At 37.8% G+C, this 18,714-nt stretch overlaps 3 protein-coding genes across 3 annotated transcripts; 2 read left to right on the forward strand and 1 right to left on the reverse strand.

The window, feature by feature from the left end:
- The first annotated feature begins 3,549 nt into the window (after window positions 1-3,549).
- On the forward strand, window positions 3,550-6,721 carry LOC140887155 (phospholipase A1 PLIP2, chloroplastic-like). Its single transcript, XM_073294223.1, has 5 exons — window positions 3,550-4,319; window positions 4,741-5,211; window positions 5,319-5,378; window positions 5,470-5,886; window positions 5,979-6,721. Exons 1-5 carry the CDS (start codon window positions 3,768-3,770, stop codon window positions 6,534-6,536), a joined length of 2,058 nt encoding a protein of 685 aa, XP_073150324.1. The 5' UTR covers window positions 3,550-3,767; the 3' UTR covers window positions 6,537-6,721.
- Window positions 6,722-8,123: 1,402 nt separating this feature from the next.
- Window positions 8,124-10,864, reverse strand: LOC140891586 (uncharacterized). The gene is made up of 3 exons (XM_073300162.1): window positions 10,497-10,864; window positions 9,903-10,122; window positions 8,124-8,576 (listed from the first exon to the last, which is right to left on the reverse strand). Exons 1-3 carry the CDS (start codon window positions 10,700-10,702, stop codon window positions 8,361-8,363), a joined length of 642 nt encoding a protein of 213 aa, XP_073156263.1. The 5' UTR covers window positions 10,703-10,864; the 3' UTR covers window positions 8,124-8,360.
- Window positions 10,865-11,685: 821 nt separating this feature from the next.
- Window positions 11,686-17,407, forward strand: LOC140891439 (BRCT domain-containing protein At4g02110). Its single transcript, XM_073299925.1, has 10 exons — window positions 11,686-11,860; window positions 11,960-12,049; window positions 12,182-12,286; window positions 12,899-13,000; window positions 13,156-13,240; window positions 13,499-13,568; window positions 13,708-13,752; window positions 13,918-16,254; window positions 16,339-16,555; window positions 16,645-17,407. The coding sequence occupies exons 1-10, from the start codon at window positions 11,759-11,761 to the stop codon at window positions 17,212-17,214; spliced, it is 3,723 nt and encodes a 1,240-aa protein (XP_073156026.1). The 5' UTR covers window positions 11,686-11,758; the 3' UTR covers window positions 17,215-17,407.
- Window positions 17,408-18,714: the final 1,307 nt, after the last annotated feature.

Here is an 18,714-nt window from a genome sequence, read left to right on the forward strand (position 1 = left end):
ATCTATTCCAAACCCCATCAGCCGTCTCCCTCCCCCATTCTCACGATCCAAAAACCCCCAAGATCCCATAGACGTTCCTTCAAGAAATTTAGAAGTTTGGTCGCTCGTTCTTCGTCCCGGTGCTCCCGCAATCGCGTGTTATTCAAGGAAAATTACGAAAGACATGTTTAATTCTTTTCTCAACACCATATAAGCTATTATTTTGGTTTTTATAGCAGAAAGTTTGTGGTATATATGTTTGTTGTTCAGACTTATATGCAGATGGTATTTTTCTTGACTTTTTCTCACGTTTTGCTTGATCTTTCATGAGTATGATCACGTTTTTTATGCATGGTAAAGGTCCAGGCGGCTAATCCACATCTGAGGGCATGTCTTAGGGTCCTTGTGGTCGAGTGGTCCTGTTGGTTTTGTCCATGGATGGTCTGAAACGAAGCACTTCTCCTCTAGTGCACCAGATCGCGCAGATTTGTGTTCTGAGGGAGAAGGCTTCGTTCTCCCTCCTCGGTACATGGTTTGGGGTGAGGTCTAAAGGGTTTGAAACCCCTAGATGTTGGCTAGGATTTAGAAGTGGTTTCACGGAAAAATATGGCCGGAGTAGGGAGAACGATCGAATTTACGGCAGCCGCTCAGGGCTGGACGCGAGCTGGGGGACAGCCTGTTGCAAGGCTTCGTTCTCCTTCCTCGGACCACCGTTTGGGCTGATTCTTGTCTTGTTAGAACTGCCTAGGAGTAGGTTAGATGTGTGTGGTAATACTTCGGCCAGTGGTGGCCGGAGTTGGCCGGCCAATCGCCGGAAGTAACTGCTGCTCGCCCAGCCAAGAAGAGAAGGAGAGGGGTGATCGGGTTTGGGGTTTGGGGGGGTTGCTGGGTCGGGTTATGGGTCAGGGTTGAGTGCTGGGTCGGGTTAGGTAGTCATGGGTTGGGTTAGGTCGGTCCGGGTCCGGGTTAGGTGGGCCGGGCTTGAGTATTTTAATTTTTAAATGTTTAATGTTTTAATTGGTTTTTAGGCAAATTAATTAGAAATAAAATTATTTGGACCTCCAAATAATTTTATTTGGGCCTTAAATAATTTATTTAAGTTAGCACAATGATTTTTATGGGCTTGGGAGTCCATGAGGATTTTTGGGCCAGTCAGTGGATTTTGGGCCAGTCTAGAGTTTTATTGGGCTTAAGTTAAGTAATTGGGCTTAAATATTTTATTTAGGTCAAGTTAAGTTTAATTAAGTTATTTGGGCTAAAATATGATTATTGGATTTTATTTAAGTTTAATGGGCTTAGAGTGAGTGATCAGCAGTCTGGACCAACCCATGAAAATTAACTAAGTCCGGAATATATATTTAATTCTTTTTTTATGCATGAAGTTTATTTTAAGTATAAGTATATTTATTATTAAAATTAATTAAATATATATTACGGACATATTTTAAGTGCATGCATACATGAAATATTTTATGATGTGTTTATGATTAAGAATTGAGCATGAAAAATATTTTTATGGAAATTGAAGTGATGTGACAGCATAGAAGTGGTTTTTCCACTGACACAGAGGTAGTTCTACTACCGGCATAGAAGTGGTTTTACCACTGACACAGAGGTAGTTTACTACCAGCATAGAGGTGGATTTATCCACCGCCACGTACGATGGTTCTTTAGACTGATCAGTCGGCACAGTTATTAGTCACATTCATGGATATGACCATACTCAGTTTTTATGTTTATGACATGCTCAATTATGTTATGTATGATGAAAAAAGTTATGTTATGTTTAAGATTTATGATTCAGCATTTATGTTATGAAAAATGTTTCCATGCATGCTCATGTACATGTATATGTATTAGTATCTACGTGATGCATTATTTTTAACCTTGTTATAAAGGATTAGACATGTTGAGCCCCTAGGCTCACTACGCTTATATGGTGCAGGTGAGCATGATGACATTTATGTAGCTCCTACCGGTGGTGAGGACGTATGAGCTCACGGAGCAGTGGACCCCGTGACCGTCGCAGTTATTTAGTATATTATGATGGAATTTTGAAACATGTTTTATTTTATTATTATTCCGCATATGAGATTTTTCAGCAGCATTGTTTATCATTTTAAATTGATGCATGAAACATTTTTAAGGATTTATTTATTTAATATTTTTCAGGTTATTTAAGAAATATATGTTATTTTTATATACATATATGTATGGGCGTATATGTATAGTATTATTTAAAAAAAAAAAATTTCCGCATTTTATTAGTAGTAGGTGTTTCAAATTTTGTCTTAAAGAAAAAGAGTTAAACTCTTGGCTCGCTGTTTTGATCGTGTGGTTGCAAGTGGTGAAATTTGTCGTTACATATGTAATGTTATTTATTTGGTTCTATGTTGGTTTTCGTTTCTCTTATTTTTTCCTTTCTTTTTATTTTTTTTATTTTTTATTATTTCTGGGCGTTGGGCTAGGCTTTTTTCATTTGATTTTATGTTTGTTTGAGATGATAAAATGATTGTTTGCAAATGAAAGGATTGATTTATATCTTTTTAAATTGTTCGGATTCGATCTAAAATCATTCGGATCTATTTGACCAAAAAAATGTCGGTTTTAAGTTCTCATAATCTGTTTTTTCATATAAATGTTTTTATAATTATGAATTATGATCTCTAATATTTTACGAAATATTAAATATTATTGAATCAGGACATTACTTATCTATTTATTTATTAAATATATATATATATATATATATATATATAGAGTTCTTTTATGGTGCCCAACTCATATGCCCAACTCCATGCCCACCATGTACAATATGTGAGTTGACCAACACAATTGATGAGTTGACTTATCACATATTGTACATGGTGGGCATGGAGTTGGGTATATAGAGTTGGGCACAATAAAAGAACTCTAACAAAAAAAATTTAAATTATAAATAAAGATAAAATTCTGAAAGGAATGATATTTAAGAAAAGAATAAGCTGAGGACAAATTTCAATAAGTATCAAAAAACTTTTGGGTAAAAAAATGAATATTATTTTATATATATTATTTATTTATTTTTTTCAAAAGGATTGACCCCGAAGGGACCCCATTTCACATGAGTCAAAAACCCATTGGCTCATGCGAAAGGTAAATCGAGGAATGTGCACGAACAATAACCTGAAGAAGGGAGCACATCGCCCAATCATATAAAAGTCAGCGCGTGGAATATGTGTTGACAATGCGTCATTTGCCAAATCCAGCTCAAGCATGGGAGGATTTTACCGCCACGTCATCTCCCTTTTCGGCTTCATCCGCTATATGCCGACGTAGCATATATTCATCTATAATTTTTTATTTTTTGGATCCATAATATATATACATTTCTGTATTTTCACCAGAAAAAAATATTTTATTTATATATCTATGCCCTTACTATTCATGCAATTTCGCCAAGTTTTAGACCGAATAAAATCTTTTGTATAACTTTTATCTTTTTCAGCGTGTGCAGAAGGAGTCATTATCTGTTTATATAATATATATATATATATATATATATATAAATATAAATCAAGAAAACAAATATATATAGTTTCCTACTGAATTAATTGTCTGCGTTTTCTTTTCTTTTCTTTTTTTGTTTCTCTCTTCTCACGACAAGAGTTCTTGAAGAATCAGCGATTCAAAGATTGCGGTTTGCGTAACTGCGCATACTTATATATACACATACGTACATACGTAGAGAGTTGTATAGAAAAGTATTTCAAGTTTGTTAAGAAATCTTTACGATCAAGAAGTTTCAAATGGATGCATTGTGCTTGAAGGCAGCAAGGATTCGAGCGCTGACGGCGGCGCCGATTGCTACGACGGCAAATGGGGGCTTCCGTCTGACTGCTGCGGCGGCGGAGAAGCCGTCGGTTTCGGCGGCGCCTCTTGGGAATATGCGGTGGGGGTTCAATTTCGGGAACCCGCTCAGATCTTTGTGGCCGGTAAGTCGAAACCGGTGCGAGCCGGCAATGGCGGTGGACGGCGCGGTTTTGGTGGAGGAGAAGGAAGAAATCGAGGGGAGTGAAGAAGACGAGCTCCGGGAGAATTGGGTCTTCAAGTTGTCGAGCTTGGAGTCTGGGGAAAGTGATAGGGTGAGATTGGAAGAAGGTGATGATGATGATAGAAATTGTGGTGCTGAGGATGAAGAATGTGATGCATGTGCGATTGATGATGATGATGATGAAAAGTTTGAATTTGATAGAGAATCGTTTTCGAAACTGCTTCGAAAGGTGCCTTTGAAAGAAGCTAGATTGTATGCTCGTATGTCTTATTTGGGGACTTTGGCTTATTCAATCCCTCAGATTAAGGTATGAATTCACTTAAAGTTTGAATCTTTATCTGTTTAGTGATCTGCAAGATTTGTGTGTGTGTGTTTTTTTTTTTTTTTTTGTGATTGGGAAATTTAGAAGTTAGAACTATATATATTACTTTCTTGTTAAAGTTTTCTTTGGGTTCTGGTAGATTCTGTTATATGGTGGAATTTTTTGAAAAAAATTGTTTCGGTGATCTTGGTATCTGAATAATTGATCAGAGTCTCTTCCATTACGACTTCTGTTTGGCCAGCTGCATTGTTAGTTTTCGGAATGGCTCCGTCGATTTTGGTGTTGTTTAGTTTCTTGATTATTTGTTTGCTGTCGAGTTTGATGTTTGTGGCATTGTTTGGAATAATATTCATATGAATGTGATTTTGTGTTTGATGTTTTAACATTGGTTTGAATGGTGTTGCAGCCTGAGAGTCTTCTAAAGAATCATGGATTGCGGTTTTTGACTTCTTCTATAGAGAAGAAAGAACAATCTTCGAAGTCCCAGAAAGAGAAGTTATCAGCTGAAGCTGAAGCTGAAGCTCAGGATGAAGAAAGAAATGAATTAAAGCAGAAAGGAGGGGAACTGGACACGCGAAGTGCATCTGCCGCATATCAAATTGCTGCTTCCACAGCTTCTTATTTGCATTCTCATTCGAAATCCATGGCAAATGAGAATTTGTCACGAAATATGAATGGAAGTACGGTCAGTGTTGATATGATAAACAAGGAAATGGCATCATTAATTGGTACCACAGATTCGGTGACGGCAGTTGTTGCTGCTAAAGAAGAAGTGAAACAAGCTGTAGCCGATGATTTGAATTCAACTCGCTCATCACCATGTGAGTGGTTTGTCTGTGATGATGATAAGAGTGCCACTCGACTCTTTGTAATACAGGTAAAGAAAAGAAGGCCAAGTGATTATACATCTTTCTGAATTTGGTCCTTTTGATGAGTTGGGTTGTTCCATTTCTAAACCTTTAGAATGCTTTAAATTAATTACAGGGATCTGAATCGATGGCATCATGGCGGGCCAATCTCCTTTTCGAACCCGTTCAGTTTGAGGTAATGTATCTGTGTACCATCTCAGACATCATAAAACATGTTATGTATCGTTTGAAGACAATTTCATGAATTGCATCAAAATTTCCTTCAGGGACTAGATGTGCTCGTGCACAGGGGCATATATGAGGCTGCAAAGGGTATGTATGATCAGATGTTGCCTGAAATCCGGGCTCACCTTAAAGCTCATGGAGATCGTGCCACTCTTCGTTTCACAGGACATTCTCTTGGTGGAAGTTTATCCTTACTTGTAAATCTCATGTTACTTATAAGGGGTGAAGCATCCCATACATCTTTACTACCTGTTATAACTTTTGGTGCGCCATCTATTATGTGTGGTGGGGATCGCCTATTGCGCACCCTTAAATTGCCTCAAAATCACGTTCGGTCGGTCATAATGCACCGCGATATTGTCCCTCGTGCCTTCTCATGCAATTACCCCAACCATGTTGCCCAATTTCTCAAGGCTGTAAATGGGAACTTCCGAAATCATCCATGTCTTGATAAACAGGTAAACATTCACTTACTGAAACTGTTTCCAGTCTTTGGTCAATTCATTATACACATCTTGAAATCTTATATGCGGATTCTTTTCATCAACAGAAGCTGTTATATGCTCCAATGGGCGAGTTTCTAATTCTTCAACCAGACGATAAATTCTCTCCAAACCACGACCTCCTTCCTTTGGGAAGTGGCCTGTATGTTTTATCCAGTCTAGCATCAGATTTTTCTAAAGCAGAGAAGCGAATCCGAGCTGCGCAGGCCGTATTCTTAAACGGTCCTCACCCTCTCGACATATTAAGTGACCGCTCTGCATATGGTTCGCAAGGCACCATTCAAAGGGACCATGATATGGGCTCTTATTGGACAGCCGTTCGGCATGTAATTCGTAAGGATCTCAAACGTATAAGAAAAGCTAAGAGGGAACACCGCCGTAAAGTTTCGTGGTCGCTCTATCCACCAGGAGTCGATGCTGGTATCATCGTGAGTAGGCCGGTTACGACAATGGACTTGATGGGCCAAGTTCGATGCAAGTTATCTGTGGTTACAGAGACCAGTACAGAGACATTGAAACGGTTCGGTGACTTGGTTAGGTCGAAGCACATGCATTTGCTTGTGGTTCTCTTGTTTCCTGCTAGATTGTTGATTGGAGACCTATGAGATGGATCAAAATTTGGTAGTGTTTCTTTGTAATGACCAGATCGATCGCAAACGGCTGGCAGTTAGGCAAGTAGATGATTCTTTATTCTTTTGGCCATACAAGCAAGCAATTTGTGTTCCCTTGATTTGTGGACAGGGTACTTGGACACACTTCATAGTCGTATAATTTATTATTAATTTACATATCTCCATTTATCTGGCAAAAAATTTGGCATAGTTTTTGAATGAGAAAGTGTCTTGACTCTGACATGACAATCATTTTTGCGATGGTTGCGGGGTTTTCGACTCTTATCTATGGGGTAGTGCTCCAAGCTTTAAAACAAGAGCTACAAAAGAAGTATAAGTGTTTTTTCACATAGATTCACACGTTGTGCATGGGAAAAATAAGTTAATATGAACAAATCCTATAAGTTGGGTAGAATATAAAATTTTAATGACATTTAAATCACCTAATTATCTATCTCGTAAGAGTTCAAAGCACATTTTTGGAAAAAAACATAAGTTTTGGTTTCGAACAGTGACTTGTCTCATTCCGCAGTCGCCTTCAATCCATCAGTGAGAAATAATAAGAGTTGCTTTGCAACAAGTCAAAATTTACAAAATATTCACGATATTATCAGTGTTTGGTTTTTAATCAGAGAACAAAATCGTGTTTGTTTTGCCTTTTATTATGTGCTTTCTAAGAAATAGACATGAGACATCCCGGTTTCAATTTTCGTTTTCTTGGATGGATACAAATGTTTCGTATATGTGCATGTGCACGTCTCCAGGATGTATACATGTCACTATATATATTTTTCGAAAACATGTTAACGTGAAGACTTTGATGAATTCTTGAATCTTCTTTTTCCATAATATAAATTCCTCCTCTCCTTTCCTTTGTACCGAATGCGATGTATGGAGTTGGGACCATACAACTAAGGCCCTGTTATTCATATAGGCCAAAATAGTAGCCCAACTATGCGAGTAGAAAACAGTGGGTGCCAAAATAAGGGTCCCAAGACCAAATGGCCTAACACTTGATACCTATCCATCCAACAAAGCACACACATCTTGGTCCATCTGCATCAAGTGGCTAAAGACTGCCATCCAAAGCTTACTCGTGACTTGGATGGCGCGGACAGACTTAGCCAATTCGAGCAGACACATCTTGGTCCATCCGCAAGTAGCTAAGACCGCCATCCAAAGCTTACTTAGACTTCGATGGCACAGAGAGCAGAAACAGGTTGTTTCCTCAAAATTTGTTCATAAAAATACTACAGTATCAGTACACAAACTTAACATGTTTTCACTAATCGTTGAAGCCCTACAACAAAGATACTTGATAAGCTCTAAAATACTCGACAACAAAACACATAATGTAAAAGAAAACCAAAAACTAAAAACTAAAAACCATTGAAAAATCATTATAGGCTACCTTACGATCAAGAAATTTTAACCGACAGTTTGAACAAATGGAAGACGAAACATTGTTGGAAATTCTTATTGTCCATATATAATGTCCACCAACTTCAGTTCCAACAGAAAATTGAGCAAAAAAAGAATCTCAACACATTCATAGTCATGTTCAGGATTAAATTCGAGAGATGAAAATAAAGGAAATGATCGGATTGCTACGTAATATGAAATTGAATTAGAGCGGAAGCTTAGCTACCAATAAGAGCGGAAGCTACCCTGTGCTGATGCTTATAAATTTATTACACAAAGTTGAGTCTGGTATTACATGAGATAGCTTGGGAGTTTGAAGAAAGTCGGGAGGCACAGATTTAATGTATGATTTTAGCACACGATTACCATAAAACACATCTCTTGGGAGAAAATGAACTATACACTGATTTTACCAGCTAAGTACCACGAATGGATGGCAAGGCTGCCAAATGACATGATATTTGCAAGAGAAGACAACCCATGAATCATTCCAAACTTCTTGTTCATGGAAGCAAGCTTTGGGTTCTTCTTTGCAACTTCTTGGTTCTTTGTCCAACCAACTTCTTCCCCGATATTAGCTTCTCTCTCCACTTTGTGCCTTTCTTTCATCATCTGCTCCCCATTGAGAAAACAAGGACATGCATTAAACGACTAGTATACTAAGGGAGAATTCTAAGTGTGCAAATCCTTTGAAATTAATCACAACACTAATAGAACCAAATTGATTAATAAAGTTGTTTGACAAAAGATCATGTAGCGACTGTATTGGAGAAAACTAGAGAGAAACTGGGACGAATGGAATTATGGCTCATCCCTGCCCTCACTCCACAACCACATGGGATACAGTTCCAAGAGATCAACAGATAACACACTGGATGTGTTATGGAGTATGGATCCGGGAAGCACGAGCTCAATCAGCACAGGCCTAATAACACACTAAGTTCTCCATCTTAGAGTAGAAAAGAAGGGCCAGGGTAGATAAGACACTTTGGACGGAAAAACAGAATAAAAGGAGGTAGGGGGCCATGCATATCGGTGGGATATTCGGGTTAGAGCAGTGGAGCAATGAGAATTCTAGCTTGAGCTGGGGCCTAGATAGGGGGTGAACATGACAAACCAGGGGGTGAACATGACAAACCAAGAGACCAGTCCTAAATTATGAAAATGAAAACCAAAAAAATGTGTTTGGTTTCCAACTGAAACAGAACAGTTGGTATAATTCATGGTTTAAAGATGTAATTTTCAGACTGAATCGAAAGTGAACCATAAATATTTTTCGCGGTTTAAACGGAACCGAACCTGACCGGACCGAAACCAAAACCAAAACCAAAACCAATTCAAAGCTGAAGTATTTAAAATCTTTCTAAGAAGAACTGCTATCAAATTTCTCTAAATGAGGCTTCATTTTTTACTTAAAATAAATATTTTTTTTACTAAAGTAAAATTTTTTTTACTTATAATTGAACTAAAACCAAGCCACAAAATTTGATTGGTTCAAATCTTATAGGGTTTGATTTTGGTTTGAAACAATGATGCACCAAACTTGATGGTTCAGAAATCTAAAAACCAGACCTACCCACACTGAAACAATGTACACCCGTACCCGTACATGAGAAGAGGTGAGTCATATAGTCGGATCACCTACCTTTGTAATCAATTTTGAGCTGGATTCCCTGGTAGTTTCAAAGTTGATCCTTCTATTGTTATTATAAATATAAAATAGCTCCTAGTCTTTCAAATGTTATCGAACAGGACTTCAGTCAATTTCACAAATGAGGCAAAGAATAAAAGCTTAAAAAGCATTAGTATCCACAATCCAAACTTTATGTTAAAGTCTTCATAATCATTAGTCAACGTATATTAGTAACTCTATAAACTTGGGTTGTAAGATTCAAAATTGATGGTTAAAAAACAGCACCACAGAGACAATAATGTTACCTCAATGGTCATGGGTGTAAAGACTACAAGATTACTGAGATTGAAACCAAAGGCAGCAAGTAAAAATCCCAGCTGGTACTTCTCAGCAGCTCCTGAGGACTTCCACGGGTGCAAGTAACCAAAAGCCCCCAGTGCAACAGCACAACATACACCCACCATTGAAAAGTAGGCTGGAAACATTTTGCTCTGCAAATTCCCAAACTGATGCCTAGGCAAATTCCTACAGCAAACATATCTCGATTATTGAAATCCAATGACAGTGTCACAAGTATTGTATTATATAAACACTGTCGTTTCATTGGGAAAAATAGACTTCTCGGATCGATTTAACTACTAAAAAAACAAAATTTGAAGCTGTGTAATGGCGAGGTAGGAAGATAGCCCAACGAATTATAAAAACTATCATCACTAACTTCCCAGATTCAACATTTCCCGTAAACATCGTCCCAAGTACTATGCAAGATTAAAAACCCGCAATGTGAATATAAATGCAATGGTTGCAATTCTACAAACAATTTTCACTGAATTCACTAAATAACTGAATGAAAGTTATGGCCAGCCAGTTAGCATAAATACGAAAAAGAGAGGCAATACTTGAACATGATGATGCCGCCTATGAAAGTAACCCATAAAGCGGCGCCCCAGGCCGTGGAGAAGCAGAGGAGGTAAGCTAATTTGACTACAGTGACGAGTATTGGCAAATTCTGTCCGCCCGATATCGACCCAAATGATTCCGGCGAGAAAATCACACCAACCGCCAAAAATGCCACCGCGGTTGTAAATCTTGTCAGCCAAGCCATATTTTTCCACGAAATTCAGAGTATAAATTGTAAACTCCTGGCTAACCTTGCAGAATTGAGGGCAAAAATGCGACGAATTGGAAGGTTTCTTCTAGATTCTCTTTAATTCATCGTCGCAACAAGCCAACCACAGATTCCACTACTTGAGGACGAAGAAATACATTGACTACACCGGCGGGCCACCCCCATTGAACCCGACCCGTATATTTATTTACTTAAAAATTAAAATATAATATAATAATTATATTTATTATTTTTATATGATTTAAATTATTTGTAATAATTTTTGCTGAAAAATGAATGTTAAAATCAAAGTAAATTTGACATCAAAATGAAGATCATATCCTAAATACTCACAAGTTTAATAATATAATAATACACATGGTATTATTATGTTATTAAAAGTTTTTTTTTTAGAGGATGTTATTTAAAAGTTTTAAATCAAGAACTTGTGTTCGAATGATTAAATTACATGACATGATTAATTATATTATCAATTTTTAAATCAATGTACGATTTAATTTTTATTAAATTCAATATAATATTATATTTTATAGATATAAAATTTCTATTTTTAATTTTTTACAATTCGATTATTTACTGAAAATATTTAACTTTTTTCTGTTGGATAATTTATCTAGACTTCTGCGGTGTGAATAACACATTACTTTACTTTAATGGGCCGAAAACGACCCCAAATATTGTAATTACAGTGGTTGGGCACTTGGGCTAATGACACTGAAAGTAACATAGCCCATTGAAGCAGAAAATGACACGTGGTTTAAAGCTCGACAAATAATTCCAGCTCCCGCCACTTCACTAAAATCAAACCGGTGAAATCGAAACAAATCCCTCCTTCCGTGGATGAATTGCCAAATTTACCCCTGTCATCCTAACTAATTCCCATCTTACCCCACCTCTCTTCTTCCTCGGGAAGCTATTCCATTTCCACAGTAGTTTCTGAATTCACTTGCCCGCAAAAGCAGAATCTTTCTCAGCAATTTCTCAGTTCTTACAGTGATTTGAACCAGCAGCGCGTCCGCTACTTTTGCCAGAATGCCGGAAAGTAGGCAGATTTTAGCGTACGAGGAGCCTGCAAAACCCTTTGCGGGAACTCGCTTTGTTCTTTACGGATTCGACTTTGATGGAAAAGAAAAGGTATAATTGTGGTGTAATTCCTTCTTGTGATTTTTTCTTATCAATTCGGCTGCTGAAGCTAAACTACCATGTTCTTACTTCTATTCTTAATTTGTTTAGATTTTGTCAAGGCTTTTAGAAGGCGGAGGACTGGATGCTGTAAATTATGGTCCGGTGTGCACTCACGTTATTGTCGATAAGCTTGTTTATGTGAGTATACACCGTAAAGATTGAACTAGAAATGCTCTTATTCAACGTTGAATTGATTATTATGCAATGTCAGTTTGTGTGCTTAGTTATTTGTTTGTCTTGAAACCTTAAGCTCACATCTGTTGATGTCAGGATGATCCCGTGTGTGTTACTGCACGAAGAGAAGGAAAGACGCTGGTGACTGGCTTATGGGTTGACCACAGTCTTGATGTGGGAGCGCCTGTTGATCCTACTCCCGTAAGCTGTTCCATGCTCTTAATGATTTCTTTTTATCCTAATGGAAAGGCTTTTGCTGTGGCAAGTTGAACAAGTATTTCTAGCTCTCTTTAGTATGGATTTGCAGGGCTTTAATTCATTGTGTTTAAACAAAATTTCATTTTTTTTTTATTAAAATGTTTAAGTTCTTATGCATATGTGAATCTCTGCACACTTTAAGATTTCGATTGTTTGTCTCACCTTGAAGCGCATCTCGTGGGTCGCGTTGTGTTCTATGAAATGTTGTGTAGCTTTCTAGGACATCAAGGCCTCTTGTTTCTATGAATTGATATTTGGGTCTCTAGTACATTAAGTTCCCAAGGTCTGGCTATCTTGCTTTTTCATTTCTTTTGAAGTGTTGTTGCCTGTGAATATTAACTATTGATGACAAATCACTAGAGGTACCACTTTGATGCAAGAAAATATGGCAAACAACTGTTCTACTCCCTTTACTTGGTTGTATTTTTCAATTTTTGCTGCTTTCTTTGTCATTTCACATGCATTGAAAATGATATGTCATGATATGTTCTTTTGTGTGCGTGTGTGTATAAAACTTTCTGCCTGTGGTTTTGTATAATTCAAGGTTTCTTGCAGGTCATATATAGGCCTGTTAAAGATTTTAATGGGATTCCAGCTGCCCAACCTTTGATTGTTTGCTTGACTGGATACCAACGACAAGACCGAGAGGATATAATGGTTCTGTCTATCACTCTGTCTGTACCAGATTAATTAAAACTAAACATAACAAGCTTTATTCCCCATCTATGCAACTTTAAGAACATAGTTTCTTGTAGGATGGAAGGAGCTGAATGTATCTTATAATCTCACCATAATTTCTTTTCTTTAAACAGACCATGGTTGGCTTAATGGGTGCAAAATTTTCAAAGCCACTGGTGGCAAACAAGGTCACTCATTTGATATGCTACAAATTTGAGGGTAGGTTATTTTCTCTCCTGTTTATCCAGTATGCAGAATATATGGTATGAACACATTTTCACAGGCTCGTGTAGTCTTGTTATACTTTTTTTCTCATTATCATCTCCTACACGCTTCACTCCGTTTAGTGTAGATAGTGAACTCTTTGTAGTTTACATGACTTCAATTTTTTTAACTTCATTCATGTGATTCCTTGAGTCTGCCTACAAATTAAAGTGATGCTTAGCATAAAGTATGTTTCACATAATGTTTGAACAGGAGAGAAGTATGAGCTGGCAAAGAAAATAAAGAAGATAAAGCTTGTCAACCATCGGTGGTTGGAAGACTGGTATGCGGAATGCTTAGATTTTGTTCTCTAACCATTGATTTATCGATTTGGTTTACATTTGCACATACCATAAAAATATTTTAAATCTTCACTGTATTTGAACTTCTTTTTTTTTTTGGCTGTGTAAACTCATTTACAGTTTGAAGGCTTGGGAAATTCTTCCAGAAGCGGATTACTGTAAGAGGTGAGTTACATGGTTTATGACATTTATAATTATCTAACCTAGTTCATGCGTCCTTTTGATTTTCTGTTTGTGTCCCATCGCTTACTTTTGGTTACGGTTATCAAATTCAAAATGCCTTAGATTTCCAACTAACAAGCTGATGAGCGCATATTAACCATGCTACAGTGGATTTGAGCTTGAGACGGAGGCTGAAGCTAAGGATTCCGAAGAAGAGACAGAAGACATGAATTCAATAATAGATGCGGGAAGGAAAAATGCTGCCTGTCCTCAACAGACAATGTTGCAGAATAAAATTTCCTATCATTCACCAACAAAGCCGGAAAATCTAGGAAACGGTTTATATCTAACTGAACCTAGATATTGGGCAAATTCTAGCAATATTAGTAAGGTCCTGTCAACTCCTGGAAAGGAGATCAACTTTGATTCTGCATCAGTTCTGCATGAAGCTCGTCATAGGCATCTTGATCTCTTAAGCTCTTGTACCGCCAAAAGTCCTGGACAGATGCCCTTTGAAATGCCATCAGACCGAAGTGAGGAAGAAATGGTGTCTCATAAGGTTGAAAATGTCTTAGCTTCAGCCTCTAATGGTGCTAAGAAGTCTCCTGATGCTGATGTGTCCAAATCTAGTGGCAAGAATCATTGTAAGATCGCTTCAGGAAAGTCCAGTCTCCCACTAAGATCAGAAAGTATGGAAATCAGTGGAGGAAGTTCATATGTCTCAAATTTTGATAAACTTTGCGTCGGTGGTGATTTTAACTTATCCTTGGAGACACAGGAGGATGGAAATGATTTAGGTGGGCTAAAAACACCTATAAAGGGAACCATGCCACACCTTGTGAATGAGCAAACTGCTACATCATCTGAGAAGAGAAAAACATCTGCTGTGCTCAGTCCTTGCAAGTCACCAAAGATAAGCTGCATTTCGAAAACATTGATGGAGAGAAAAATGGTGGCGCACGTGACTGAAGTATTGGCTTCTGGAACTTCAGTTAAGGGTTCAATGGGAAAAGGGTTGGCAGGTCCTGTTTCTCCCATAACTGATGCACATGATTTGAGAGAAGAAGCTTCATTTTCCCCGAAAAAAGCATCGAACATTTCTAAAACTCCAATATCACAGGATAAACTAGAATGTAGCAAGGTGGCAATTCAATGTTATAGTAAGAAAGGAAAAAAGAGGAGCTTGTCCACGAACACGGAAATAAAAGAACTACCTTTGTGTCGAACCAAATCTTCCCGTGGTGAAGTTGAGATGCATCAAAGTGATACACTAAGTATTGAACCTTCATCTCCTAGAACCAATTCTGGGGCAGAAAAGCTAAACAGTTCGGGTGATTTGGACTTTTTAAATGTACGTACAGACCCTCAGGTAAAACCACTTCAAAATAAAATGTCAGGTAAGAAAACATTGGGTTCTAGACCAAGTTTCAGTAAGGGGGGAAGTGCAAAACATAAAGGCTCCATGAACCTTAAGAAAGTCGCACGACAGAGGGAGGATATTATCCATTCAGTCGAAGCTGCTGCTACCGACACTAACATCGCTACCATATCTGAGAAGGTTGGCATGCTTCCTCCAACCAAAGACCCAATTCAAGAGGCACCAGTAAACAATCTTAATAAATCCGGAGAAGAAGCTACAGATGAAGATGGACCTCTGAATGAAGAAAATAAAGACCCAGAGGACAAAGGCGAACTTGATTTTGATTCAACAAGCAACAAAGAGAAGACTGCTGAAGTTGAATCACCGAATTCAGGAAAGATTTTCCCAGGCAAAAGGCCAGGTAGTTGTAATTCTGAAAATAAAGCCCATTCCAAAATCATACTGTCAAAAGCAAAGGTGGCAAAATCTGATGAAGTTACTAACTTTGCTGGAGCTGAAAAAGGCTCTCGTGGTAAGAAGATTGCCTCAACTCAATTGATAGCCGCTGGTGATGTTCTGGAGGAAAAGTTAATTGAGGGAAAGAAACGTGCTTTGAGTAAAGCTAAGACAACTAAGTTGGAAGATACTAGAAAAGAAACTATGAAGAATGGGTCCAATACTAGACAGGTTGAAAAGAAGAGAGTTGTAGATAATGCAGATGCAGTTCCAAAGGATGGGAAAACCAAGACCAGGCCGTCCAAGAAGTTGAAAATATCAGCTGATGCAGAAAAGGAAAACGAACCTGTTACAGACCGGCATCAAAGTCCAAGCAAGAATGATACCATAGCAGGTGAGAGAGCGATGCCTGAGACATCAGAAAAACCACTGGAAAATAGCATGAAAGCTAACAGAACCAATTGCAATTTGGTGAAGGGTAGACAGAACCTTGAGGAAAAAATTGAACATGCCTGGTTTATTTTGAGTGGGCATAAATTACAGAGGAAGGAGTTTCAGCAGGTTATAAGGCAATTGAAAGGAAGAGTTTGTAGAGATTCTCATCATTGGTCATATCAGGCAACACATTTCATTGTTCCTGATCCAATAAAGAGAACGGAAAAGTTTTTTGCTGCTGCAGCGTCTGGAAGGTGTTCCCAAGTTATAACTTTATCTCAAGTTCTGTTAGTAATGTTCTATCATCAAATTTGTTTGCTTAAAAATGAATTTTGCAGCTGGATTCTGAAGACGGATTATTTGACAGCCAGCAATGAGGCTGGTAGATTGTTGTCGGAGGAGTCGTTTGAATGGCATAAGAAAGGCCTGAGTGAAGATGGTGCAATCAACTTAGAAGCTCCTCGGAAATGGCGTCTTCAGAGGGAAAAAACTGGTCATGGTGCTTTTTATGGAATGCGCATTGTCATATATGGGGAGTGCATTTCCCCTCCATTGGTATGTTTCTGTCCTTTGTTTATTCTCATCATGTTGGGTGATTTTTCTAGCTAAGTATCTTTATCTTGGTTGTTTTAATCTCCCATCAGGATACTTTAAAACGAGTGGTGAAGGCTGGAGATGGCACAATATTGGCGACTTCGCCTCCTTACTCACGTTTTCTCCAATCGAGGATCGATTTTGCAATTGTCAGTCCAGGCATGCCCCGTGTCGATATGTGGGTTCAAGAGTTTCTAAGACACGAGGTACCTTGCGTCTTAGCTGATTATTTGGTAGAATATGTGTGCAAGCCAGGTTTTTCCCTTGACCGGCATGTACAATACAATACACATGCTTGGGCCAAGAAATCACTCGAAAATTTTGCAACGCGTGTAGAAGAGGTTGTGGTTGTTGAGGATCCAAGAACTCCCGAAGATCATGGCGTCGATGTGACATGCCAAGTATGTGGAACGGGGGATCGAGGAGAGGAAATGTTGATTTGCGGTGACGTCAGTGGTTATTTTGGCTGCGGTGTTGGTGCTCATATAGACTGCCTTGATCCTCCACTTGTAGAAGTTCCGGAAGAAGATTGGTTTTGCCCATCGTGTTCCAAGAAAAGGGAGGGTACAAAAAGTATTAGTCATGCCCCTAAAAAACGTAGTTCAAAAATGGGGAAGTGATGATACCTTTGATCCTTAGTAATAAGTTCAGTCCTACAGTATGTTTTTTTTTTCGTTAACATAGTCCTACAATATGTTATTAACATAGTATGTATGTAAAATTTTGAATAAATAGTTGGTTAAAGGTCAAATGAAAGAAGCATGGGCCGAACCTTTATGGAGAGACCTTGTGCCGTTAAACGTAATTTACATGGAAGATTGGGGCCAGAACCCGTTTAGCCCATTAAGAGAGGTCCACAAGAAAAGTATGTAAATCTCATGGTTTGTGGACCTCTTGTTGTTGTGGTTCATTTTTTTTGCTTCGAAAATTTGTACGTGAATCTTACCTTTTTTATTCTTTTTTTTTAAAAAAAAAAAAAAGTTAAATCAAATGCATGTCTTGATTTACAATACTAATGATCAAGATGGTATTTCACCGTTACAACCACAGGCTCCGCTTCATTAATCAAGTGATGAGCCACCCGGTTTGCGGATCTTGTCATGAACAGAAAAGAAAGCATCCGATTGCTTGAGTTTGTACGTAACGTTTCATGCAATTTCAAAGTAGGACATATAGAATGTAAAATTTGAGATTAAAAATGAGTCAGTGGGCATGTGGTTTGGACGTGTTGGTGAGAAGCAAGAAGTGCAATGGAGTCGATCAAATGCTACAAATCTCAAAGAAAATGGGCAACATTGTGTCCACTGTCCCACTTATTAATCATTTCTCACCTACTCGCTGCGCATACCTCATCTTCTTTGTCTTGTCTGCCTAGCTTTCACCCACAAAACAAAACTAAAATATGTATTGGTCAGTACTTTTGTTCTCTTTTTTATTATATAATCATAATATGCATACAACATGTACTTTGCGTTACATTGCTCTCATTAATCATTATCCCTCACAAACACACACAAACACACGCACATACATTTTGTAATATCTACGACCTTCTATTATTCGAGCATCCAAGAAGTTCATAAGATGGTAAGAATGTCGCCAAGGACTGGGGTAGTTCGATGCCGCCACCATCGTTCGTTTTTGCGTCCGATCGTTTAAATTTATTTATGCTTCAAGAAATAATCTCGAAAAGAAATTTTTAGTTTGATCTTAGAAAGAATGATTTAATTGAATTAAGAATGTTTTTCATCATCAAGTTTTTAGTCTATTTACAATTCCATCATGAATTGGACTCTTAAAAATAAATTATCTTCTCAGCCAGTGGAATATTTTACACTGATACACCAATTAACTACAAATTTTTTTTTTTCAAAGAATAAAATGAAATCTCTATTTCCAATACGATCTTTGGTACGTGGAGGCGAGTAGGTCACTTGACGCCAGAAGGACATATATTGCCATCTTTAAAAAATGAGCAAGAAATCACACAAGAATATAAAATTCAAATTAAATTGTTTTTAATTTATTGAAAATAAAATTGAATATTTTACGAGAATCCATTGGTTTAAAGTTTAAACCATACAAATGGATGTGTGTCAGAAGAAACGTTGAACCTTCGA

Source organism: Henckelia pumila, chromosome 3 (assembly GCF_033568475.1).
Source record: "Henckelia pumila isolate YLH828 chromosome 3, ASM3356847v2, whole genome shotgun sequence".
Lineage (NCBI taxonomy): Eukaryota > Viridiplantae > Streptophyta > Magnoliopsida > Lamiales > Gesneriaceae > Henckelia > Henckelia pumila.